The 26,720-nt window shown below is 41.0% G+C and overlaps 1 protein-coding gene across 6 annotated transcripts in view; it reads right to left on the bottom strand.

Annotated features, from left to right (window-relative positions):
* Positions 1-294: 294 nt before the first annotated feature.
* Positions 295-26,720, bottom strand: part of EZH2 (enhancer of zeste 2 polycomb repressive complex 2 subunit) — a 64,988-nt gene continuing 38,562 nt past the window's right edge. For 4 of the 6 annotated variants that reach the window (XM_047752480.1, XM_047752483.1, XM_047752481.1 and 1 more), the window contains 17 exons: positions 25,604-25,720; positions 21,896-22,016; positions 21,132-21,272; positions 19,812-19,914; positions 19,123-19,301; positions 11,055-11,146; positions 9,389-9,629; positions 8,591-8,760; positions 8,132-8,226; positions 6,874-6,914; positions 6,391-6,516; positions 5,519-5,697; positions 3,549-3,644; positions 2,594-2,675; positions 1,637-1,717; positions 1,453-1,537; positions 295-617 (listed from right to left, as the gene is read on the bottom strand). In XM_047752480.1, coding sequence (XP_047608436.1) covers positions 557-617; positions 1,453-1,537; positions 1,637-1,717; positions 2,594-2,675; positions 3,549-3,644; positions 5,519-5,697; positions 6,391-6,516; positions 6,874-6,914; positions 8,132-8,226; positions 8,591-8,760; positions 9,389-9,629; positions 11,055-11,146; positions 19,123-19,301; positions 19,812-19,914; positions 21,132-21,272; positions 21,896-22,016; positions 25,604-25,720 — 2,010 coding nt within the window. In that variant the 3' untranslated portion in view covers positions 295-556. The remainder of the gene's footprint in view (positions 618-1,452; positions 1,538-1,636; positions 1,718-2,593; positions 2,676-3,548; positions 3,645-5,518; positions 5,698-6,390; positions 6,517-6,873; positions 6,915-8,131; positions 8,227-8,590; positions 8,761-9,388; positions 9,630-11,054; positions 11,147-19,122; positions 19,302-19,811; positions 19,915-21,131; positions 21,273-21,895; positions 22,017-25,603; positions 25,721-26,720) is intronic. The other 2 variants (XM_047752482.1, XM_047752484.1) reach the window with 1 other exon arrangement.

Raw genomic sequence — 26,720 nt, 5'->3', positions numbered from 1 at the left:
CATTTTATACAGAAAACAAGGCTTAGAAGATACTCAGCCAGGGACACACTCCCTGGTCTCAGATGTGAGCAGTGAGTCACTTAGGGGCATCTTCTCCATATTCAACTGTAACATGTACATGGTAATATATTCACAAGTCTAATAAGCTGTAAGTATATATGCTATAATTGGTATTAACTTGCCTCACAGACAACGTTAAATCGAGTCACAGGATTACTACTAAATGCTTTTTTATTAGACTCAGCCCTTTTCTAAGATCCACTGGTGAAGCTTGTGTGACAGACGAGACAACAAGAAGTTCAAGTATTGTTTATTCCAAGTTGAAAAATGTACCACACTGCATTATTGCAAAAATTCACTGGTACAAAACACTTTTGCAGCTGGTGAGAAGGCAATAAAAAGTTGATTTTTAAACTCATGACTATAAATTATTATTACAGTACTTTGCAAATTGAGAGTTTCAAACTGCATTTTCTTTTCCTAAATTGCCCACAGTACTCGAGGTTCCTGAAGCTAAGGCAGCTGTTCCAGAGAGGAGGGGAAGAGGTAGCGGACGTCAAGGGATCTCCATTTCTCTTTCGATGCCCACGTACTTCAGCGCATCAGCCTGGCTGTATCTGAAACAGCACAAAAAGGGGTGAGCACCCTCAGCCAGGGTTTAGATCCACCATAGCCAAGCTTGCTGAGCTGCCACAAAGAAAAGCACATCCCAGTACCGAGCTGTGTGCAGAAAGGCACCTTCAAAGAAGGCGATGCATACAGCTCTGTGGTGGGACTATTTTCAGTTGCAAAGTGGCTGAGCTCTGGACGGGACCGAACTGAGATAGTACAACCCTTCCCCCCAAGCTCTCTCCCCAGCCACCCTTTGTGCCTCCACTGCACTATAGGTCACCCAAAGGAAAGTCCACCAGCTGCTTCTGCTCAGAGCAAAGTGGCTTAGGTGACCTCCTGCTAAAGCTTTGGTTTGGTCTTGCCTTCAACTGTGCTGCGATTTGCCACTGCAACTGGCTAGAGGGGTCCTAGGTTAAGACAAGTCAGCACTTGAAAAAACTAGCTTCTGGATGGATGTACCTTCAGCCATGGGGTTTGTTCCTCTGACCACATTTAAGAGCTTGTCAGTTTCTCCCCCAGAGCTGATGGTATAAGCTGCCAGCTGGATGCCCAGTGGCAGTACCACCACCACCTCCGGGGCCCCTGTGTTGGACACCTGGACAACTGGTGCAGCTCTTCCCATAGAAGGGACCCAAACGGTAAAAACAGAGCTTTCTGCATTCTTTTTATTACACTTTAAAAATAAGCGTTACTTATATAATGGAAACTGCATTACCAAGATGGCATAATCTAATAGTGACCAGGTGTCCGGTGACAGAAGAGCCAGCCAGGAGCTGGCCTTTGTCCACAGCTCCAAATCCAGGGAGAAAACGCCCTTGGTGACTCAAGAAATGTACCAACCTGTAATCAAAAAACAGCTCCTCGCCAGTCTGGATGGCTCTCTTGGCAAAAATCCCTATCCTGTGATCGCCATTAACCATCATCACTAGAAAGAGACAGCTGTGTCAGTGAGGGGAGCAGGAATGTCTTCCTTCAACTACCCGCGTCACCATCAACCCTCAGAAATTCCCCCCAGAGCACCTACCTTTTGCATAGCAGTTTGGATTTACTGAGTGATTTGCAAAACGAATTTTGTTACCCTTGCGGGTTGCATCCACCACAAAATCTACAGAGAAAATATAAGCACAATTCAATAAATTATTTCAGTTACAGATCAATAAACACAAGGTAACTGTGATTCTGGAAATAAAACTTTATTTAATAAACCCTAGTTCAGGGTTTGCTTTCAAAAGCAAATAAATCAACCAACTTGATTGAGTATGAAGGGACATTTGAAAGAAAGTGCTATTCTCAGAATACATATTGCTGAGCAAAACATTTCATATTTAAAATTATATTAATTTTGGAGTTCCCGCTGTGGCTCAGTGGGTTACAAACCCAAGGTATCCAGTTAAGTTAAGGAGCCGGCAGTGCTGTGAGCTGTGGTGCAGGCCAGCTGCCTTGGCTCCAATTCGACCCCTAGCATGGAACTTCCATATGCTGCAGGTGCAGCCCTAAAAAGACAAAAAAAATTACATTAATTTTGCTTATTATACGATTTGTGGCATTTACTCATGAAGGAGCACCTTGTCCCAAGGTGTCAGGCACCTCAGCACCCTCCTCAGACGCCCACCAGCCACTGACGATCCGCTATGTTTTTCACCTACAATCACCATCTGCAAACACAGCTCCCTATCCTTGCAGTCCTGAGAACACCCAGGGAACAGCAGAGGCTCTTCAGAAGTCGGTGCTCCATGCCCTCCCCAGGTCGGAGGCTCTACCTGGAGGACGTGTGCCAAGCCAACTCTGCCCACGGAACCCTCCACCACTAAGAGACATAAGTTATACTTGTCCAACCGGGTGTCCAGCCTGGGCCAGGGCTCCTTCCAAATACACACACCGTTGACAAGAGGAGCCTCTGATGTCATTTCTGACTCTTCAGCCACTGGAAGGTCAGCAAGTGCGACCCAGGAACCAAACACCTTCTAACTCGTAAACATACCATTGTTCAAGTTGAAGAGAAAGCTGCACATGTATTTATCATACACTTTCCCTCTTCTGTCTGCTTCATCTTGAGAAATTATCTAAAAAGAAAGACACAGGGTTGAAGCTGTTTTGGGTCAGGGTAGCCTATGAGGAAAATGCACCAAAGCCTGTCAAGCGCTCGGGGCCTGCAGTTGCGCAGCGGAGGGTCACTGTGGTCAGAGTCTCCTGTCCAGTCTGCACACCACTGTGCCAGAGAAGGGTGATACTTTAGGGACCATGACTTAGAAATATTTCCAAGTCTAAAAGTAATTACCCTTGGAGAAAGTGATTGAGTCTTTGTACTCAATACAAAATATAAGCTGGAAACCACCCAAACCCTACAACTAATAACAGCAGATGACTAATAACAGCATCATTTCCAGGTCCTCAGGAATTAGGCTGTGGGTTAAGTAGAACAGACTAAATCCTACAGCTCATATGCTCTTCCTCACCTCAGGTGATAAAAGTTGTATGTGACAAGGATTGAAATGGTCTTGCTTCCAAGGAAAGCAAACCTCCAAGTCCAAACTGAAAAGACATTTTTAATTCATTTTTTTTAAAAAATTAAAAATTTTTTTTTTTTTTTTGCTTTTTAGGGCCACATGTGTGGCACATGGAAGTTCCAAGGTCAAATTGGAGCTGCAGTTGCCAGTCTACACCACAGCCACACCAGAGCCGAGCTGCATCTGCAACCTACACCACCGCTCACAGCAATGCCTGATGCTTAACCTACCAAGTGAGGCCAGGGATCAAACCTGCACCCTCATGGATACTAGTCAGGTTTATTACTGCTGAGCCACAGTGGGACGTCCTTTAACTCATTTCTAATCAAACCCAATGGACTTGCTCAATGAAAGTCAATCCAAAACAAAGTGGTTATAGACAATACACATGGACACCTGTGGTCACGGCCACCCTACTGTCTGCCTTACCTCCCCACAGTATTCCGAGATGAATTCATTTTTCTGTACAGGATCTTTGATGAAAATCCCCCAGCCTGCCACATCAGATGGTGCCAGCAGTAAATGCTAGAGAATAATAAACACAATTATGTAATCATAGCAGAGTGAAGGTGGACAAATCAAACTACGGATGAAACCAGGGTAATTCAACCACAGATGGAGGCTGTCAGCTGCCTGCATGTTATCAAAGGGGCTGACAAATTGTAAAACCCGTTTTGGTTTCTGTAAATCAGGTACAGAGCACAAGTGTCCCTCTCTTATAGAAATGATGTTACCTGTGTTGGTCCCTCCGACTGCATCCTTGCCTGAGGTGTCCAGTGATGCCGCACTTTGCTTCTCTGTCCTGCCTTAAGCCCTGGACTTGCTGGACTTCACTTGACGCATTCCCACCATAGGGATGCCTGCTCCCCCACACCTCCCCAGGGAACCCCTGTCACCAGCCACTGGGGGTCCAGTCCCATCCCGTAGGACCTCCTGGCTCTTCACTAGCTCCTCTTCCTGCCAAAGTTCTGCCCTTCCTTCCAGGGCACTTTGCCCTTGGGGATGGGGGTCTCCTTCCAGCTCAAGGCAGCACAGGAACTACCACGAGGTGGTGTGATCTCCTTGGCCAGCATTCTGTTCTTAGCCAACACAAGATGGTCATCACCGTCAATTTTACAGGGAGGGTGATTCATTTGCAAACATACACTAACCTTTCATCCTGGATCCTTAACTTTCCTGTGACCTTTAAGATGACTAATCCCCTCAAGCTCCCAATTCATTCTTGTTCTGACCCAATCTACACCCAGCTGTCAGGGGTGTTTCCCTAGAACTTCCCAGACCAAAAACTCACTGGGCTAAGTGTTGTTAAGCAGATGAAACCCAGTTGGTAAAAAGTCTCTACACAAGTTTTCTGTTTTAGGAGGTAAAAGCTGTCTAAAAAGACCTGTTGCCATTAGCGTTATTCACTTTCTGAACAAGCTGAAGGGAGGTTTATCATACAATGGAAAGTATGGGGTTGGGGGAGAAATGAGGTTTCTTGGGGTGAAAGGTGTGATGGGAGAACCTGGAGCAAAACCCTATGAATGCCGGGTAACACCAGGGCCATGAACGGAGTTCCCAGAGGAGGCCTAACAGCAGTCTGACTTCAGTTCATTACACCAGCTTCAAGAACCTAAAGATGTGGGGGTAGTTCATTAGCAGGCAGGATCTGTGCCAGAAAGCATGGATTTCAGTCCCAGCTTTTTGTATAAGCCTTATAACTTCTGGTTTAATGATTATTTCTAAACTGGGGGGTTATGAAGACTAATGAATACACAAAGCACTTAGACCAATGCCTGCTCTCTGTTAAACAATAAATGTCAGCCATTATAAAAACGATTAGCTGAAAAAGAAATCCATCATCTACCCTCTGAGCTTCCCTAGTATGTACATGTTAGTTTCTTTTGTTCAGTGATAAACTTTCTGGTTGCTACAGTTAAAGTCCCCTCCATGCAGTTCCTAGGCTTCAGTTATTTAATTCCTGGCTGTGTTATTTTCAAGCTTATTAAAGAAACAGGAAGTAAATCCACAAAAACTACCATGGGAAATTCCATCTTTTACTCTGTGCAAAAAGTAAAGTGGAATAGTGTTTGATAAAGATGGGTCTCCATATTCCCATGAGAACATCATTCATTTGTTTTAAGGTAAACAACAATGGATCCTTAACCCACTGAGCAAGGCCAGGGATTGAATCCATATCCTCATGGATACTAGTTGGGTTTGTTACCACTGAGCCACAATGGGAACTCCTTTAACTGGCTCATCTTACACCAAACTATGCTGCAGAAAGATCAACCATTTTCCTTCTATCAACTGTACCATTCACTAGTCACTTTTACTCTCCTGCCCCAGCCACACAGTCTGAGACTATCCAGGCATTGACATCTTTCAAGAGCCAACCAAAAGTGATCACACTATACCTTCTTGGACCCCCGCTGAATGCTACAGTTCTTGCAGGACACATTCTTACTATCCCAGTGGTCAGCAGCTCCACAAGTAAGACAGAGGTCAGGGTCACACTCTCGGACAGCCAGATAACACGGGCACTGCTTCGTGTTGCACTGGGCTTTGCAACGGCATCCGGGAAAGCGGTTCTGACCTTTGGAGAGAGATTCTTCATCAAACAAAACCCTTGTGTAATGGTGCAGACAGTTTTGTGCTAAGCCCCAGGGTAACTCAGGTAACCCACCAGCCAATGCACGGTGGGTAAGCTGAAGCTGTCCACACTGAAAAGGGCCACTAAGGTCCTGCTTCTCCATTTTCCTGTTGATGGGGTATGTACTGAAAGTTCTTTGATATAAAATAAGTGTGAAGGAGGATCTAGACCACATCATATGGGTGGTTCACCACCATTCTGACAGTGTTCTAGGCACTTCCTTGGTATCCAAGTTGTATGTGCAGTTTCATTAACTAATTACAACTGATCAATGATTCTGAAGACTAAACCGACTTAGCTCTCGACAATATCTGGTGTCCAGAAAAGTATCTGGGTAGCCTTTTCTAGATTCTCCTTACAGTCTGTGCCGACTTTTATCATGCCTTCGTTTAAGTTAAAAGCTCCTTCAATCCATGTTTGCTGACCTGCTGGCATGCGTGCCTCAGCCTGGAGGCTGGCTGGTCGTGCCCAGTGCCTCTCCCAGGCTCCATGCACCTTGTGGCCTAAGTCAAACTCCTAAAGGCAACAACACGCAGGAGCTGTTGTGTCCTTGTGTTATCGAAGATCTGGTTTTAAAGTGCTGACCAATACCCTATTTAATTCTCATGCGATTACATCAAATCAACACATACTTACACTCTGAACTGCACTGACAAAACTTTTCACAAAAATTTTGTGCAATCACACAAGGGCACGAACTGTCGCAAGGCTGCCGTGGGTGGTCGCAGGGCTGATAGTTGTAAACGTGGTTGGAGGAGCCATCTACACAAAAACAGCACCCACATCAGTCCAGGGGGCAGCAAGGTGATCACACACAACCAGCAAACACTCTTTCTCCCCATGACCTCTTTCTTGCCATGACTACACCTTCACACACCCCATTTAGCCACCCCTGCCCCCCGAGAGCTAAGGAATGCCAGGGCACCATTTTACACGTCTTAGACTTCCAGAGCTGTTCTTTGACTGACTGGAAACTCACCAACAGACAGGCTCCATTTAAACTGGTTTAGTGTACAAAAATTACATCAGAATACCTCAAACTCTAATCCAATTACCATTCTAAGACAAATAAGAAGTAGACATTAAGTTAATAGTGAAGTGGAATGGAAAGATGCTAACCCTTTTTCAGTTGTATCTTTCTGCAGTGTGCAGCCCACAACCTGCAAAACATGAAGAAAACAACATCACCTTTGTGACACCAGAGTGCGTGGTCATAGTGCAACAGATGAAATTTAAAGGGTCAGCTTGTGCCATCAATACAGCTACTCTCATCCCTATGGAAGACGAGCTGCACACAACCCAGCTTCCACCTGGCTGGGAATGACTTGGAAACAGCCTCATGGCTGCAGCCTCAGGTGACAGGTGCCCAGTCACTTAAGCCAGGGAGTGCCCACTTCATGGCTTATCCGAGTTGGATGACACTCCAACAATCCAAAGCCTCTAATTTCTGGAATCGTTGATCATTTCAACTGAGCTAGAAAGAATCCAAGCAATAAATGCAAAAGCATCTACTAAAGCCTAAATTAAGTAGACCCCACATTTATTAAAGAACATGTAACATGAACATGTAGACAATTTTTGAAGCATAATGTAAACTTCCCCTTACTCAACATGCAACTGCGATTATCTCTAAAAAAAAAGGGAGGGTGGGGGGATGGTGGTCAGAGCAAATAGGCCATCCATGATTTTCTGCTCTGACAGAAAATCAACCTGAAACCTTCACTGTCATGTCACTCGCTTACACAGGTGGCAGCAGGGTAGGCGTGAAGAGTATCAGGGTCAATGCCATACGCATGGAAATTCAGGCTCTGAAAATGAGAACTGGCTCAGCACTCCCAAGTTCACAGGCAAATGCTCACATGATGGTTTTTGTAGCCTTTACTGCTGGAGCTTCTAAATGGTTCCTTGTAACTAAAATGTAGCACAGTAACCACCATTTTTTTTTTTTTTCCATTTCTAGCGCCACGCCTATGGCACGTGGAGGTTCCCATGCTAGGGGTCCAATCGGAGCTGTAGCCTCCAGCCTACGCTAGAGCCACAGCAACAGGGGATCCAAGCCGCATCTGCGACCTACACCACAGCTCAGGGCAACACCGGATCCTTACCCTGCTGAGCGAGGCCAGGGATCAAACCTGCAACCTCATGGTTCCTAGTCGGATTTGTTAACCACTGAGCCATGACAGGAACCCCAGTAACCACCACTTTTATGACAACACGCCAAACCTACTGCTACGTTCGCTGTGTTCTTACAGAAAAACACCATCAACCGCCCGTGGAAACAAGCCCCCACAGGTCTACTTCTGAGGCCATGTAAGTTTATTTCCGAACAGACAGGTGGAAGAGCCACTGCCCTCCAAGCGCCTGCCTGCTGACTCACCGGTGTTTCCTCTTCTTCTTTCTGGGAGGAGTGTCCACATCCTCGGTGGGGGCAGGCGCTATGACACTGGATTCTTTGACTCGAAACTCATACACCTGACAAGAGGCACAGTCATGGGGCCATGAGGACCATCTGGTCAAACAACCAGTCTGCTCGTTCACACCAGAAACTACCTGTTGCTCTGGTGATGCCGTTCCAATTACTACATTCTGATTGGGAACCACGAAGCTACATGTAAACTCTTCCTGGTTTTTAAAACCCCTCGCCACCTAACCTGAAACATCTAGAGCTGAAAGAATAATTTTCAGTTCCCTCTCAGTGGGAAAAAAAAAGAAAAATATACTTCTTTTCAGAAGATGAATAAGAGTAATAACCACGGCTGTTCATAGGTTTGTACAGTGGCCACATTTTCTCCATCTGACACTCTCTAATGACAGTGTTTTTATCAGCCACGCATACCTGGCGACATGTTTTGGTCCCGATCAACCTGGCAATGGCACAGAAGTTGTCGTAGTACGTGCCGATGAGGACCCTGAACATGGAGGCCTCGGCGCCACTCCACTCCACGTTCTCGGGTGGCTCAGCATTTGGCTTCATCTTTATTGGTGTTTGACACCGAGAATTTGCTTCTAAAAAACCGAAATTAACCACTGGTTAAGAAATGGCAGAGGAGAGAAGAAGAGAGAGAAAAATGGCAGTTGGAGAACTGTATTAAGAAGTAAAACTGAGGTGTGCTTAAGAAAACAGGGAGTGAATCATATCTGAGAAGAAACTAAGGCTAAAAACCACCAGTAAGACTCTTCCCCGGTGGAAGCTATCCCTGTGTCAAATGGAACACGTAGAAGGCTGTGTTCTACAATGAAGGCAAGTCGGGTTTTACTGTTACTATTCATGGTATGATTCATAGGGCTGAAAGGACGACCAAAATCCAATCAGTTACACAGTGGTAGTAGTTCTAATTCTCTCTCTTACCCACAGCAAGAATATTAAATGGAACGATCAGCATTTCATTACGAAAAGGAAAGTGACCCAAAGAGTGCAAATAAGCTGCATCATCAAACTTCAAATAACCCAGACAACCCCCAGCACAGGCCAGGGTGGGTGTGGGACAGAAGACAAGCAGTGAGAGGTCAGCTACCCAGTTCTGGTCTTGCATTTCTCAGTGAACTGAAAACTAATTAGCACATTCCGCACCCTTAATCTCCACAAAATGCAACTCAAGGTGGCAGTAAGACCCAGTCACCAGACAGGACCCACCTGAAGAACTGGAGGCCTCGTCCTTCTTCTCTTCCTCTTCCTTGTCATTATTCTCTCCTCCAGTCTCAGTCCCCGCCTCCCTGTCACTGTCCGTGTCCTTCGACTCCAGCACGTTGATGGTGGGGGTGCTGGGTCTGCTGCTGTTGTTGGGGAGCCGCCCTCTCCTGCGGCCTCCTGGGCGTTTTGGTGGGGTCTTTATCCGCTCCGCAGTGAGGGCCGCGGCAAACTCTTTTGCTCCCTCCTACAAAGCGAAAAGTGTAGACATCAAGGTAAAGTCCCACAACTCATTTTCGTGGAGGAGAAAAAAAAAAGGACTGCTTAAGCATGTTAGTCAAATTCATCACAATATGTGGTTTTCATAAATCATCACATATCTAAATAAAATTGTTTTAAATCGCTTTTGATGGTTTGAAGATTTCAGAAAGGTAAATATGGGTCTGAAATATTTGTACCAGAGAAGTAAAAAATCAGGCAAGACAGTTCTATACTAACTGATGATAAGTTAAAATACAAAATATACTTTATATAATACAATCTATTTTAAAGTGAATTAAGAGGAATCATATACCTAAGTGCATCTGTTTTCCTATTTCAGGGTCTCTTAAGCTAACACATTCCTTTCTATGGTAATATTTAAAGTATTCAAAAAGAACACAAAACATACACACATGCTCAACTTTGTCACCTTCTGCCTTACTAGTAAAATATCCCCCTTTTTTCTTTCCCTGTGAGGGATGCACAGCCCCAGGAAGACATGAAAGGAACTTGAGGAACAAGGCGGTGAGGGTTACATTCTGCATTATGAAGTGCTATAATCCAGTCTCAGAAAGTATAAAACAATGGTGAGAGCATGGATTACAGAGACCACAGACACATTTTAGATGAGCCAAATAAAATTCTGTCTTGTAAAGAATATTATAAAATAGTGCTCCAGAATTCCATTCTTTAGTGGCAATAGAAGGGAGAAGTTTCAGAGCAGCCAACAGTTCTATACTTCATTCTACAAAAACCAAATTGCTTAAAAATAGGATACCTTCTGCAGGTGCCATTCAATGAATCTTCTGTCCAAAATCCAACAGGCAATATATACCCATTTAGTTCCTAGGTAGGAGTGGCTTGGTTCAAAGAGGGGAAATGGTAAAAATAAGATAGTACCGGTAAAAAACAACTTTTCTACCTCCTATTTTCCTAAACCCTTACCTTTTCTCCATCATTAAAAAAAAAAAAAACAAAAAAAAAACCCAAAACCTCTATGGGATCTATATATAATATAGTTCAAACTACAGTGGGACTAAAACTCAAAGAAGGGCTACAGCTCTGAGAAAGGCTTGGGAACTACTGCTACGGTCACCGCGCTTTTGGGTGCAAGTGGGTTATCTGTGCTTCCCACACTCATGGGCTTTGTGGAAGGTTCAAGAGTCCTGGATCCTAAAGACCTCCATGCATTGAAGAGATTAACACAGATAAAGAATAATCCAAGATTAATGAAGGACTGGGATGTGCAGTACATAAGAGCTACAAAGAAATATGGGTAAGAAATCTTTGCCTAATATATGGCCAATAAAATTATGGGAACAACAAGGTTACCACTGACTTTATAGACCTCGCCCAAGTTCAAAGTTAAGACTTCTCAAACACCCTGTGGAACCTCACTGCACATGCTTACCAAGTGCTGGTAGCACTGTGGGCCACAAGGTTTGTTGTCCAGAGCCGTTTCCGTGTTCTTCCGCTTGTAAGTGTTGGGTGTTGCATGAAAAGCTGCAAAATAAACACAAAATATCCAAATATAACTATAAAATATTTACTTTTTCATTTCCCCATTTCCAAAGGAAAAAGTCAATTAATACATTATATTTTTGCTAACAGGTGGTTTACATTATGGAACTCCTCCTTCAAGCTATTGTTGAATCATCGCAATGTATTCTCTAAGTGCCCTAAGAACACCTGAGCCTAATTATAAACATTTATTTAGGTCTTTAATGTCTCCACAGAAACAACTGATATATCCTCTACGTAGAAATCAGATTTCCTCTTTTTACCAAAAGAATTCTGACATTTATAATTTCTTAATTTATAAAGAATTAAGAAATTAGCTGGTCAAACAGGGGAGAAGAACGGGACACCACTTGTTAAAAAAACCAATTTTCAAAGATAATGAGGTCAGCCTCAGAAGACTACAGTTCAGCTGCTTTGAACTGCACACAATTCAAGAACCCAGGGGGAGCCTGCAGTCAGCTTCCCTCTGCAGGGAAATATAGTGGTCACATGAAACACGTTTTAGAAACATAAAGTGTTTGAAACTGAAAATTCCCAGATGATATAACAGAGATTCAAACTATGGTACATGGCCATACTGATGAAGAGTGCTAGCATAGCAGTGACAACTTGGGAAAGCTGCTTCCAGTGCACAAAGGCAAATACTAGAAATGCCCTATTCAGAATTACAGAAAACAAAAATTAACTGGGAAAAAACAAGCGACAGATTCATGAAACAAATCGTTTTTAAAATACTTGTAAAAAGCCATACTTCTATCCATAGAACTTAAATGGGAAATGAATACAGAGCGATGAGGGAAAGAAGAAAGAAGAAAAAAAAAGTTTTAAAAGTAGAAATTCAGGAGTTCCCGTTGTGGCGAAGCAGAAAAGAATCTGACTAGGAACCATGAGGTTGCAGGTTCAATCCCTGGCCTTGCTCAGTGGGTTAAGGATCCAGCGTTGCCATGAGCTGTGGTGTACGTCACAGATGGGGCTCGGATCCTGTGTTGCTGTGGCTCTGGTGTAGGCTGGCAACTACAGCTCCGATCGGACCCCTAGCCTGGGAACCTCCATATGCCATGGGTGCGGCCCTAGAAAAGGCAAAAAGACAAAAAAAAATTTAAAAATAAATAAAAGTAGAAATTCAAAGTTCAGATTCTGTTTCAAGTAGGTGAGTTGGTTTTTCCCAGAACAGAGCCTGATACCATCTGGCTAATTTAGCCCTGGATGATATCTTGCACAGGTGAGGACCCCTAAATACAGAATTAAGGTCACATCCATCCAAAAAGAAGACTGTCAGGAACGAGAAGCACATAACTGACCAACACATTTCTGGTAAAACTTGCTTTTGGTTTGCATTTCTCCTCTAATACATACTATACCTACAGATTGATATTTTTCCCCCAATTCACTGCAGAAGACATGCAAGTATCTGTACATACACATACACGAATGAGGACAGAAGCCTCTGCTGGTCTTGAGACAGCTGTTTCTACATCAGGACTAGGTGACAGTGTCCTCGTCATAAGCCACAATTACACAGTCTCCAAGGTAAGAAAAGAAAAACTTCAGGCCATAAAGGAAAAACTAACATACTAATAATAATCAAAAGTACTTTAAAATTTTTAAAATATCGTTCTTACTTTCACACTGCATTTATCTAGAGAAAGAGAACAATTCTTTTTTTTTTTTTTTTTGTCTTTTGCCATTTCTTGGGCCGCTCCCGAGGCATATGGAGGTTCCCAGGCTAGGGGTCTAATCGGAGCTGTAGCTGCCAGCCTACACCACAGCCACAGCAATGCAGGATCCAAGCCGAGTCTGCAACCTACACCAGAGTTCACGGCAACACCGGATCGTTAACCCACTGAGCAAGGACAGGGATTGAACCTGCAACCTCATGGTTCCTAGTCGGATTCGTTAACCACTGCGCCACAACAGAACTCCTTTTTTTTTTTTTTTGAGAACTATTCTTATAACTACATTTTCCACAGCAGAATTTCAAACGTCAATTCTTCAAGAAAACTTAAGTGTATAAAGAATTCCCTCTGCAGCCACAGGTTTGATCCCTGGCCTCACGTAGCGGGGTGCCTCAGGGTTCAATCCCTGGACTGGCAACTTCTATATGCTAAGAGTGCAGCCATAAAAAATTTTTAAAAATTAAAGAATTCCCTATTCTAGAAATATCTAGACTTTTTTAGATTTCCAGAATACTGAACATAATCTTTTTAAATAGGTATCTTAAGATACTAGTATTTAAAATAAGTTATGAAATACATTTCAAACTAAGTATAATACCAGGGGAAAAAAGATCATATAAAATTTCCTGATCCAGAAAATTATTAGATGGAAAATTAAAGCAAGATACTTTAAAATTTTACATAAAGAAGAGAATATGGGTTCGTAACCACTGAGCCACAATGAGAACTCCAATTGAGGGTCTTTGTTTTGTTTTAAATTTCAAAAGCAATCTATAAAATCTTGGTGAAAAAAATCTTACCTAAAAGTTTTCAAGCAAAGGCAAAAGACATAAATTATAGGAGTTCCCGTTGTGGCTCAGAGAGTGGTTAATGGATCTGACTAGCATCCATGAGGATGCAGATTCGATCCCTGGCCTCGATCAGCAGGTTAAGGATCCGGCGGTGGTGCAGATTGCAGATGTGGCCCGGATCCCGAGTTGCTGTGGCTGTGCTGTAGGCTAGCAGCTACAGTTCTGATTCGACCCCTAGCATGGGAACCTCCATGTGCCGAGGGTGTGGCCCTAAAAAAAAAAAAAAAAAAAAAAAGGAATTAGAGGAAATATAAAACATCTCCTAAAATTTCTTTTAAAAAATTAGTAGTAATACCAAATATCAGAACCTAAAAGAGAAGCTGAAACAGTGCTCTAGGTACAACTCTTTATGCTAAATACATATATCCCCCCAAAAAGAGGAAAGAATGAAAACACCAACACCAGACTCAAGAACAGAAGAATTGCAGTAATTAATATAGTAACTGATTCTGAGGGAAAAAAAAACACAAAACAGATTTTTAAAATAAAATACACAAACCACTTTTTAACCTCAAGAAAAAAGGATAAAGGCAATATAGAAGAATGATCACAGAAATAAAAAATAAAAGAATTATTAGAACACACAGATCAACTTTACATAAATAAATTTCAAAACCTGAATGAAATAGGTAATTTTCCAAAACTGATCCAGCAGCAATAGGAAGTGCATCTCTAGCAGCACTACTATTCAACATGGCACTGAAGATACAATTAGACAGGAGGAAGCTAAAGGGTAGAAAGAAGGCAGAAACATCCATAACTGTAGATAGTTTAATTACAGCTGGAAAAGAATCTGAGAAACTACTATAAACAAGGACAACTCCGTAAGGTAGCAATATATAGGAAAAACCCAACACATTTAACCTTATCAAAGAGTGTACGAGAGCTACAAGAAGAAAACCTGAGAGTATCAGACAGGCACACATAAGCCGTACTTTATTTTACTTTACTTTTCTTCTGGCCGCACTCACAGCACGTGAAAATTCCCAGATCAAGGGATGGAACCCAAGCTCCAAGTCACTTCAGTGACAACATCAGATCCTTAACCCGATGCACCACAGAAGAACTGCAGGCCTTACATTAAAATGTCAATTTCTCCTTAGACAATTTGAAAATTTAATGGGATTCTAACAAACATACGACCTAGACTTTTTTTTTTTTTTGGCTTTTTAGGGTTGTACCCTCGGCATATGGAGGTTCCCAGGCTAGGGGCTGAACCCGAGCTGTAGCTATAGCTGCCAGTCTACGCCACAGACACAGCAACACCAGATCCGAGCCACGTCTGCAACCTACACCACAGCTCATGCCAACGCTGTATCCTTAACCCATCGAGTAAGGCCAGGGATTGAACCCAAGTTCTCATGGATTCTAGTCAGGTTGTTACTGCTGAGCCATGACAGGAACTCCTAGACCTTTTTTTTCCTCAAACAAACTGATTCTAAAATTTACATAGAGAAATGAATGGCCAGATCTCTGAACGAAGTCCCTGGACAGACAGACTCAAGGAATGGAGCCTGAAGACCAGAAACAGACCCCAGCACACATGGTGACAGGGACAGAGGCAGCAGCGCTGGGGAGCCCAAAAAGGACTTGATAAATGGAGGGGAAACAAGCAGCCTTGGATATGGGGAGAAGGAGCTGGATCCACCATTCTAACAGAAATAAATTCCAAATTAATCAAAGAGTTAGATGTTTTAAAAAAAAAGAGATCTGAATAGTACTAGAAAAAAAGTGCAACACCCTTAAAAATCCTGGAGTAGGGAAAGGCAACTGATAAATTCGATTACCTTTTAAAAGGCCTTTTTAGCTTTGCTTATGGGATTTTTATCAAATAGCAAACTAGGAAAAAAAAAATTGCAACTCATCACAAAAACCTAATTTCCTAACTATACAAAAAGCTTCAAGACATCAAAAAGACCAACAAGCCAGAAAGATAAAAATAGTCCGGAGAAAGTAAAATACGAACCTCTTAAACATATAGGAAGAAAAAATGCAAATTAAATCATGCTAAAACCATTTCACTGATTCAGTCAATAAAATCAAGATTAGTTTTTAACACAATCTATTGGTTGGCCTCTGGGAAACAGGCTTACTTTGCTGGTAGTTCTTTACTCTGACAGATCCCACATGGCAGGTCATCTGGCAATACCTATACAGAGTGGACCAGGTTACTTGCACTTGTGGGAAAGGACACAAAGGTACAAGGAGGGTTATTCACTCTTAAGAGTTCCCACTGTGGCAAAGCTGGTTAAGGATCCAGCATTATCTCTGTAGCAGCTCAGGTAGCTGCTGAAGTGCGGGTTCAATCCCTGGCCTGGAACAATGGGTTAAGGATCCAGTGTTGCTGCAGCTATGGCATAGGTCACAGCTGTGGTTTGGATTCAATCCCTGGCCCAAGAACTTCCATGTGCTGTGGCAAAAATAAATAAATAAATAAAAATTATTCACTGTAGCATTTCCTTCTTTCCTTTCTTTTTTTTTTTTTTTTTCCCCTTGGTCTTTTTACCTTTTCTAGGGCCGCTCCCATGGCATATGGAGGTTCCCAGGCTAGGGGTCCGATCGGAGCTGTAGCTGCCGGCCCACGCCAGAGCCACAGCAACTCGGGATCCGAGCCGTGTCTGTGACCTACACCACAGCTCATGGCAACGCTGGATCCTTAACCCACTGAGCAAGGCCAGGGATTGAACCTACAACCTCATGGTTCCTAGTCAGATTCGTTAACCACTGCACCACGACAGGGACTCCCACCCACTGTAGCATTTCTATAGCAAAAGGCTTTAAACAATCTGAAGGTTGACCTTTGGGGGATGGGCTCATTAAGTTATAGGGCCTCCTACAACAGGAGACTACGCAATAATAATACCTACAATATTAAGTCCAAAAGGGAAAAAGCCTGAATAGTATGGCACCATTTGTATATGGTGATTGCTAAAAGAACGTATTTGCCAGAAAAAAAAAAAAAAAAAAAAAAAAAAAAAAACAAAAAACAAAAACAGAGAAAGATACAGAAGAACTAAGAGCATAAGAGGTTTACCTACAGGGGAGTGAGGACAGAACAGAAGGGCAGGGAGACACACTGGATGGCTCATTCCGCCCCCCGCCCCCCACAACTGTACTTGCAGCATATGGAGTTCCCTGGGCCAGGGATCAAATCCAACCTGCAGGTGTGACCTACGCCACAGCTGCAGCAATGCTGGATCATTAACCCACTGTGCCAGGCCTGGGACCAAACCCACACCACCACAGAGACAAGGCTGGATCCTTAACCTGCTGTGCCATAGCAAGAACTCCTGGACATATTTTAATATTTTCTTGAAAATCATGTGAATGATGATTTATTTAAATAATAGCTAAACACAAGCAAGTGCTATTTTAAGTATTTCGTACATAGTAAGGAATTAGTTTAATCCTCATGACAGCTTGTATTATACCCATTACACAAAGAGCAAAAAGCATAAAGTGCTACATTTAACAGGTATGTTTAATAATTTATTTAATGACTTATTTTACCTAAGAAAAATATATAGTGTGTGATATTTTGTCAAAATCAGTGTAAAGCCATGATATATCTATGGACTTTATTAAGGCTATATTACAAAGAGCCTGGCTCTAGAAGAACAAAGGGAGGTGGGCACTCACTCCTCTCCCTAGCCTGAATACTGAGATGATGAGCAGGTTCAAAGTTCGTCAAAACCATTCAAATTGGAAAAGCACAAATAACTCTTGCAATAGCATTCAAGGGCAGTATCTCCTGCCCTGGTTCATCTGTACAACAAAGATCCATCAAATGCTACATCTATAAACAGGAAATTCTAGGGACCATTTCTTTGACTCCAAGAAGAGCTCCCAGTAAACTTTCTTGCTATAGTTGACATCTGAATGCAATTTGTAATATACTTAAATAAGAACTGGACATTACTTTATAAAATGATCATGTGTAAAAGGGAATTAAATGCAATTCAAGACAACTGTTCTGTGGGCGGTGTGAAGACAATGCTGCCACACCCAAGTAAGATACTTGATAGTCCTACAATGGCTGGGGTAACAAATGGCTGACTTCAATAGATTAGTGAAAGTACCATATCTCAATTTAAAGTAGATCAGCAATGTCGTTAACAGCAGCAACCACACGGGAGACAGAATAATTCTGAAAGTCTACTTCAGGTTTTTCTCATTTAAGATAACTAAACCATCGATACCCCCCCCCCCCACATGTACATTACAATTTCCAGACCAAGGAATACATCACATAACAAAATCATGTGCTACAACAAATATAAGTAGAGCAAAAATGCAAAACGAGGCAAGATATAGCTGCCTGGGCAGGCTAATTAACATTAAGCACTACCACTAGATTATGAGGGAAAAAACTTGTAAAAGGTGAGCACAGGAACTCAAAAATGCAAAGCAACATGAACCCATTTAGAACAGGGGACAAAACTGCTATGCTACAGATGGTCACACAAAAAGCTAAGTAAACTGCTGAGGAACTAGGAGATAGGAAATATATTTCCAAAATACATGCCTCAAAAGTAGCTTGGGTACTTTTTAAACTGTACTTAAGTTCCAATTACTTGGAAAATTTACCAAGAAAACTCATTCCCTAGCAATGTCAGAAAAAGAAAGTAAAATCATCTTGTGCCATACTTAAATTTCATTAAGAACATTTTAAGTTTTACCTGTATTCAAATGCCAGTTTTTTTTTTTTTTTTTGGTCTTTTTGCCTTTTCTAGGGCCGCTCCCACGGCACATGGAGGTTCCCAGGCTGGGGGTCCAAATCGGAGCTGCAGCCGCCGGCCTACGCCACAGCCACAGCAACGTGGGATCTGACCTGCGTCTGCAACATACACCACAGCTCACGGCAACACCGGATCCTTAACCCACTGAGCAAGGCCAGGGATCGAACCCGCAACCTCATGGTTCCTCATCAGATTCGTTAACCACTGAGCCACGATGGGAACTCCACAAGTTTTGTTTGTTTGTTTGTTTGTTTTTAAGTAACTTATTCAGAGGACCAAAAAAAGGAAAAAAAAAAAAAGATTAAACATTAAATAGATAAGATTATATATAAACAACTTTTTAGCCAATTTCTTATTCAGTAAAATTGGTTCATCAATATTGGCAATGTTGCTCTGGGCTGTCAATAGCTGAAAGTAAGTTTTGTTATAAAACAGCCACTTAGTTATTAACACTCATGGAAAAATCCCTGACTTGTATTACTAGTGGGAGATAGTAAACAAAACTCAACACATGTAAGACTTCAGAGTGACCCTCAAGTAACAAATTAAAAAATAACAATACTCTAAGCCTACCATTTTTTTAAATCTTAAACACAAGACTCAATGACAAATTCTAGTGGTAATAAATGACAACAATTTCCAAGTAGCTTTAAGACAAAATTCTACAGCAAAGATAGAAAATGAAAACGTACAATAACTGAACTTACGATGTAGGAAGCAGTCATACTTAAAACATCGCCTACAGAAAAGTGTATGAAACGAATGCAAGCTCTGCTCCCTCTGAACAGACTTGGCATTTGGTCCATCTATGTTTGGGGTACATTCAGGAGGAAGCGCGCCTGGAAGCTGCTGCTCGGTGAGTTCTTTGTACCTAACATCAACCAAGAAAAATGGAGGTGAAGGTGAAATAGGAATTAGGTTTTTGAAAGTATAATTTCAACAAGGTCCTGTGTATTATTTTTGATGTTTATCTTGACTAAAACAGAAAAAAAGGTCTTGCCTACAACAATCTTTAGATAAAGAGCCAATTAAATATGCGTGGTATATCAAGAAACAAATTCATGAGGTGATCCAGACCTGTCATTATATTCATTAAAATGAAATAAACTGCAACTAAAATTTCTACAACTGTCCAGAGAAATCTCCTTTTACACATCCTCATGTAAACTGTGTATGTGTGCATGTGTATATATTCATTCTATCTACAGCCAGAGTACAGTACTGGGTACCAGAGATACATACGCATTGGCTCAGGTGCCTTGCAGGCTCTGTAACACATGAAGCAGGGGCTCATCAGCTACATTAGCTCTAGTCCTAAAAAACCAAAGTGGTGAGTTACATGCCATACAAGGCAAGATCACGTCAAAAGAACAAATCTTACTTTTCCTTCAGCTCTTCTGCTGTGCCCTTATCTGGAAACATTGAGGAAATAGCTTCAAAAATTTTATCAGAAGGAAATTTCCGAGGTGGGCGAGTCTCTTTATCTAAACAGGAAAATGTGAAAGGAAGAAAGAATCAAAGTGAACAAGCTTTCAGTCTTTCATTTTCTCCACACTTAACAAGGCTGATTTTCCAAGAAATTATCAATTCTGTTTCACTTATTTCCAATACATTTTACAAGTACCTGGAATGCTTTGTCTGGCAGGTCACACAAAAATTCAAAATCAAACATGGAAAGTTTTAAGTGCACTGGGAGGCAGAAAACATAGGTTCTAATCCCAGCTTTGCCACTAACTGATTCCATGACCCACCCGGGTCTGCTTCTAACCTGTAAAATGAAGGAGATGAACTAGATGATCACTAAGGTGCTGTTACAAAAATTCTATGCTTCTGTGGAATTGCAGTTCTTTTTTTTTGCTTTTTAGGGCCGTACCCGAGGCAAATGGTTTCCAGGCTAGGGGTCCAATCGGAGCTGCAGCTGCCAGCCTACACCACAGCCACAGCAACTCGGGATCCAAGCCGCCTCTGTGACCTACACCACAGCTGACGGCAATGCTGGATCCTTAACCCACTGAGTGAGGCCAGGGATTGAATCCTCAACCTCATGGTTCCTAGTCTGATTTGTTTGCACTGTGCCAAAAAAGAACTCCGGAATTGCAGTTCTTCCCCAAATCCTTCTGTGCTGTTTTAAATGAGTTCTGTCAAGCCTCCACTAATTATTGGATAATAGAAGTTGGAATCTTCTATTTTTCTGATAAACCATAACTAGTGTAGGGGTTTAAAGCAGGTGCTCTGAGGTCAGCTAAAGCTGGTTCTCATTACAGTTTTCTGGGTCCTGTTTCTTCCGATCCTATGATCTTAAATAAGTTACTTCACCTTACTCAAACCATCTCCTCAGCCACAAAGTAGATGAGACAAAATCCACCTAGCGGAACATTTGAAGATCAAAAAGATCTATGCATGTAAGTAGTGATGAGCATACTACTTGTACATCATCAAATGATCAATACATTGCATATATGATTATGATGACTGTCCAGGGAAACCCACAACTCCTATGTCCTTTTGCTAGCCAAGGGAAATAAAGATGTAGAAGTGCAGGATTAAATGCTACAAAAAATATCCTAATTTTGATTATCCTACCACTGAGGTGATATTTAACAAAAAAAAATTTTAAAAAAAGGAAGGAAGGTTTATCTGTATTCCACGGTTTTTGAAAAATGCTCTAATGGCTGCACACAAACCTAACAGATAGACGTACCTTCTCGGTTCTCCTCTAGATCTTTCTGCTTTTCTTCTCTTTCATCAGGATCATCTCCGTCATCATCATCATCATCGTCATTGTATTGACCAAGAGCATTCACCAGCTCCACAAAAATTTCATCATTTATAAACCCACATTCTGAAATTCATCAGGTCAAGTATCAGAAATATACAAGGGTTTTCATGTTCCTTTTCTACTTTGGCAGAAACAGCTGGAGCCTACCAATTAGCACTATAACATTAATATTAAAGTGTAGGGGCAAGATCATTTTCAGGACTGCATTGAGGCAAAGTAAGAAGTATAATTTAACAACACTTTTCATTTTCACAAGTTTTCAGAGCCTGCTACAACAGCCTATTTCTCTAGAACCTAACTATGGCCTTTTTTCTCCAAACAATGTATCTTGACAGACCTTGCTGTCTATTTGCTCATGATGGTAACGGATGAGGAGGCTACACATCTGACCCTCCTGCCAGGCACTTTAACAGGGTTCTCCAGTTAAATTACAGAAGCTGTGACTCTATTAGCAGAATTTCAGGTCCTGCAAGGTGCCTAGTCAGGAAGGTATTTTTGAGCATGTCACATAAACAAAGCCTTATTCCTAATTAATTTTATTGCTAAGGAATCGTAGGCTTGCAAACCCAGGACAGTCCAGCAATTTTAATATTAAAAAAAAATCTTTTTCATAACTACGTTTCCCCAAAAAAATCAAAATATCAATTCTTTGACCCCTTTTCCAAGGGAATAAACACAATACTCACCTCTATCCCCATGTACTTTCCCATCATAGTTTTTAATTAGTTCTTCAATAAAAGTCCCATCCTGGTCTAAAACTTCATCCCCCATATAAGGAATGTTATGTAAAACAGTTTCATCTTCTACCTAAAAGTAAAAAAAATAGATTTAAACAGCAGGCTTATCTTAAGTATCAAAAAATTTTTAAGGGAAAATGTAATATAACTAAAATACAGTAACATTTTTTCATAAGTAGATGTCTGTACCCAGTACTTCAGAGCTAAAAATAGACAACAAACTTTAAAAGCTACAAATGAAAGCCCCCCCCTCATCAATAAGCATATCTGAGGAAACAAACTGTTTACAGGGGAAAAAGTTTTAAGAAAAAATATTGTATTACCTAATGTAGTATGTCATCAATCATTACAACTCATTATTTTATGTACCTCTAAGAAATGAAAAAATGCTGCAAATTACAATATGACCCATCATCAATTCTTAGATACATTTTTATTTCAGTGTTTAAAAGTGTCTCTGGAGTTCCCATTGTGGCTCAGGGAATTAAGAACCCAACAAATATCCATGAGGATGCGGGTTCGATCCCTGGCCTCAGTGGATTAAAGATCCAACGTTGCCATGAGCTGTGGTGGTCACAAACATGGCTGGGATCTGGCACTGCTGTGGCTGCGGCTGGCAGCTGCAGCTCCAATTTGACCCCTAGCCTGGAAACTTCCATATGCCACAGATATGGCCCTAAAAAAGCCAAAAAAAAGAAAAAAAATTGTCTTAGGATCAATGAAACATAACTAAATCAACTAAAAATAACCATACAAAAAAAGAAAAGAAAAAAAAAAAAGGAGTTCCCACTATGGTGCAGTGGGTTAAGAATCCAAGTCCCTCCAGGTCCCTGCGGAGGCCTGGGTTCAATCCCCTGCTTGGCGCATTGGTTTAAGGGATCTGGCATTGCTGCAGATGTGGCATAAGCACAGCTGCAGCTTGGATTCAATCCCTGGCCGGGGAACTTCCATATGCTGTGGATGCGGCCATAAAAATAATAATAATTCTAGGAGTTCCCATCATGGCTCAGGGGTTAATGAACTCGAGTAGGATCCATGAGGACATGGGTTTGATCCCTGGCCTCACTCAATGAGTTAAGGATCTGGCATTGCCGTGAGCTGTGGTGTAGATCACAGATGCGGCTCCAACTCGACTCCTGGCCTGGAAATGTCCATATGTCACAGGTGCAGCCCTAAAAAGACAAAAATAATAATTTTTTAAAAAGATAAAAAACCTAACATTAAGTAAGGATCTCCAAACTTCACTTGACGATCTTATTCATAAGAATCATTTAATATAATAAAATTCTAGAAATGCAAAACCAAGTATTGATGGTCCATAGAGTTTATGTCAGGGAGTTCCTGTTGTGGCTCAGCAGAAACAAATCTGACTAGTATCCATGAGTTTTCAGGTTTGATGCCTGGTCTTGCTCAGTGAGTTAAAGATCTAGCATTGCTGTGAGCTATGGTATAGGTTTCAGACGCAGCTCAGATTAGACCCCTAGCCTGGAAACTTCCACATGCCACAGGCGCGGCCCTAAAAAGCAAATAAATAAAGTTTATGTCAAAAGAATTTACTCCTATTCATAAAAAAATCCACAGCAACAAAATATTTCAATACTAAGATAAACAAGATTAATATCACAACTGCTAGTGGTAATATAATAAAGATGACAGATGAGTTTATATCAAGGTTTGGAAGGCAACAGGGAAGAAAGAGGGTAACAGCTTAGCAAAGAAGAGCCAATCATAGAAAAGTTCAGAGAGAACACAGTATTTAAGAAGACCAGGGACAGCAAGCTGACGTTCATTGGGTGAGAGAATTTTCAATGAAGAACTGAAAAGACATTATAGATAATTATAGATAAAGACAAGTTTCTCAAGTCCGTATCTAAATAAGGAGATTAATTTAAACAAGGATAGATCTGAGTCTTAAGAGGCCTTTAAACGGGGAATTGGTTAAAAACAGAATTTTAGAAAGATAATTCTGATAGACAGAATGGACTGGCTAAGACAGGAGGACATGGCAACTATTTAAAGCATGAGGTGCCCATGGCTGGCCTGCAATCTATGGGAGGAGGGGATACTGAGGAAGGGCCATGAGACACAGAGGGAAATGTCAAGTAGGAGCAAGCAGAAAAGAGATTCGAGAAAAGGGAAAATTTGCAAATAAGCCCTACATATCAAATTTAGGACACCTGCAAAGTACATAAAGATAACAGTACCTCAGACAAACAAGGAAAAGGAAAACTGGGACAAAAAGTACATCTGGGGTATAAAACGAAAATTCAGGGGTTAATATGTTGCCCTATTCAGACTCAAGCTCCTATCCAACTAATGAGTCTCACTGTCATCACATCTCACTTGCACTGATCCCATTTAAACTAGGAAAGTTATTTTCCACACAAACCAAAATCGAATGACAATCAAATGGTTATTTTGTCTTCCTAACTGTATCCCTATAACCTGTGCTCCTCAAAACATATCCTAGCCATAATAAAGATAATCTGCCTAATTTTGTCACCAGCAAAACCCATGGATAATTCATAAGTATTTACTGACAACTTTGGGGGGGGGAGAATAAATTAGGAATTTGGGATTAACATATACACGCTACTATATATACAAAATAAACAAGGACCTATTGTATAGCACAGGGAACTGTGCTCAGTATCTTGTAATAACCTATCAGAATCTGAAAAGGAACATACGTGTGTGTGTGTGTGTGTGTGTCACTGAATCACTTTGCTGTACAGCTGAAACTAACTCAACAGTGTAAATTAACTACACTTCAATTTTAAAAAAGGTTAAAAAACAACCCTATCCAAAAATGGGCAGAAGATCTAAACAGATAGTTCTCCAAAGACATACAGATGGCCAAAAAACACACAAAAAGTTGTTCAACATCACTCATTATTAGAGAAATGCAAATCAAAACCACTATGAGACACCACCTTACACCAGCCAGAATGGCCATCATCCAAAAGTCTATAAACAATAAGTGCTGGAGAGGGTGTGGAGAAAAAGGAACCCTATTACACTGTTGGTGGGATTGTAAATGGGTGCAACCACTGTGGAAAGCAGTATGGAAATTCCTCAGAAAACTAAACACAGAACTACCATTTGATCCAGCAATCCCACTCCTGGGTATCTACCCAGAGAAAACCACGACTCGTGAAGACACATGTACTCCAATGTTCATTGCAGCACTATTTGCAATAGCCAAGACATGGAAACAACCTATATATCCATCGACAGAGGAGTGGATCAAGAAGATGTAGTGCATATACATAATGGAATATTACGCAGCCATTAAAAGGAATGAAATACCAGCATTTTTAGCAACATGGATGGACCTAGAAATTATCATGCTAAGTGAAATCAGCCATACAATGAGACACCAACATCAAATGCTTTCACTGACATGTGGAATCTGAAAAAAGGACAGACTGAACTTCTTTGCAGAACAGATACTGACTCACAGACATTGAAAAACTTATGGTCTCCGGAGGAGACAGTTTGGGGGGGTGAGGGGATGTGCTTGGGCTGTGGGATGGAAATCCTGTGAAATCAGATTGTTATGATCATTATACAATTACAGATGTGATAAATTCATTTTAGAAATAAATAAATAAATAAGAAATAAAGATTATCAAATAAGACACATTATTTACATACCATGAAATTCTGCTGTAGAGGAGACCATGAATACATTATAGGAACTGAAGCAACAGCATTCAGAGTCTTTAACGGGATGACTTGTGTTGGAAAATCCAAGTCACTGGTCACTGAACACTAGAACAGAAAAAATAAAATTGACTCCTAAGAATAAAAGAACAACCTGATGCTGTAGTCATATTATAAAGGGATGCTTGCTGCCTACTTACATCACTTGAAAAGGAAGTTTCTTTACCTTACTAATAAGACAGTAAATTCATAAAAACCAAAAAGGATTCTCTCCTCTTTCACTTAGTGTGAGGAAAAAAAAAAAAAAAGCTTCAGATTTTGCAAATTTTCAAAACCCTCCAACCTTTCCCATACTTACCAGTATTGATAAGAATCCAATATTGCATTTATGTTAGCCTCAGATTAACCATTCCTTGCTTTCCTATGAACTTCCTAGCTGAATGCTTAATTTCTTCTACATCTCAAACCACATGGAATAACTATATATATATATACACCAAATATGCCAATTATTAAGAATATATAAACCTGTTATCTTTACCTTCCCTTTTTAAAAACCCAAGTGTCATTTGTTGGTATTATCAGATGATACACAAATATTAAAGGTAATAGATCTGAGTTTCAATCACAACAAAATAGATTCAAATCAATCCTGCAAAAGCATACTCTCTAAATTATTGATAATAATAGCTAATGTTATTAAGCACTTTGTATGTGATAGGCGCTCCTTTAAATACATTACATGACTTATATTTAGTCCTCATTTACAACACCATAAGATGGGGACTATTTTTAGCACCCATTTTACAGGTGAGAAAACTAAGATAGAAAAAAAGGGTAAGTAACTGGCCCAGAGTCATGTTAGGGCTAGAATTTAAACCCAGAAAGTCTGATTGTGGAGCCCCTGTCTTAACCACTACACATATTGTCACGATACCACATTTGTACAGATACTATATTTCTGTACCCTTTAAGTGCATAAATTCCCCTGAAATACCGTATTTCATCCAATCTATGATGACATTAATTTTAACATACCATTTTTTCTGTATCATTAAAGAAAATGTTGCTGCCAATTAAACTAAAACAATACCTTATTATAGTGATT

This window comes from Phacochoerus africanus, chromosome 11, assembly GCF_016906955.1.
Source record: "Phacochoerus africanus isolate WHEZ1 chromosome 11, ROS_Pafr_v1, whole genome shotgun sequence".
Taxonomy (NCBI): Eukaryota; Metazoa; Chordata; class Mammalia; order Artiodactyla; family Suidae; genus Phacochoerus; species Phacochoerus africanus.
The sequence above is the reverse complement of the archived record's forward strand: the minus strand, read 5'-3'. Positions and strand labels throughout refer to the sequence as shown.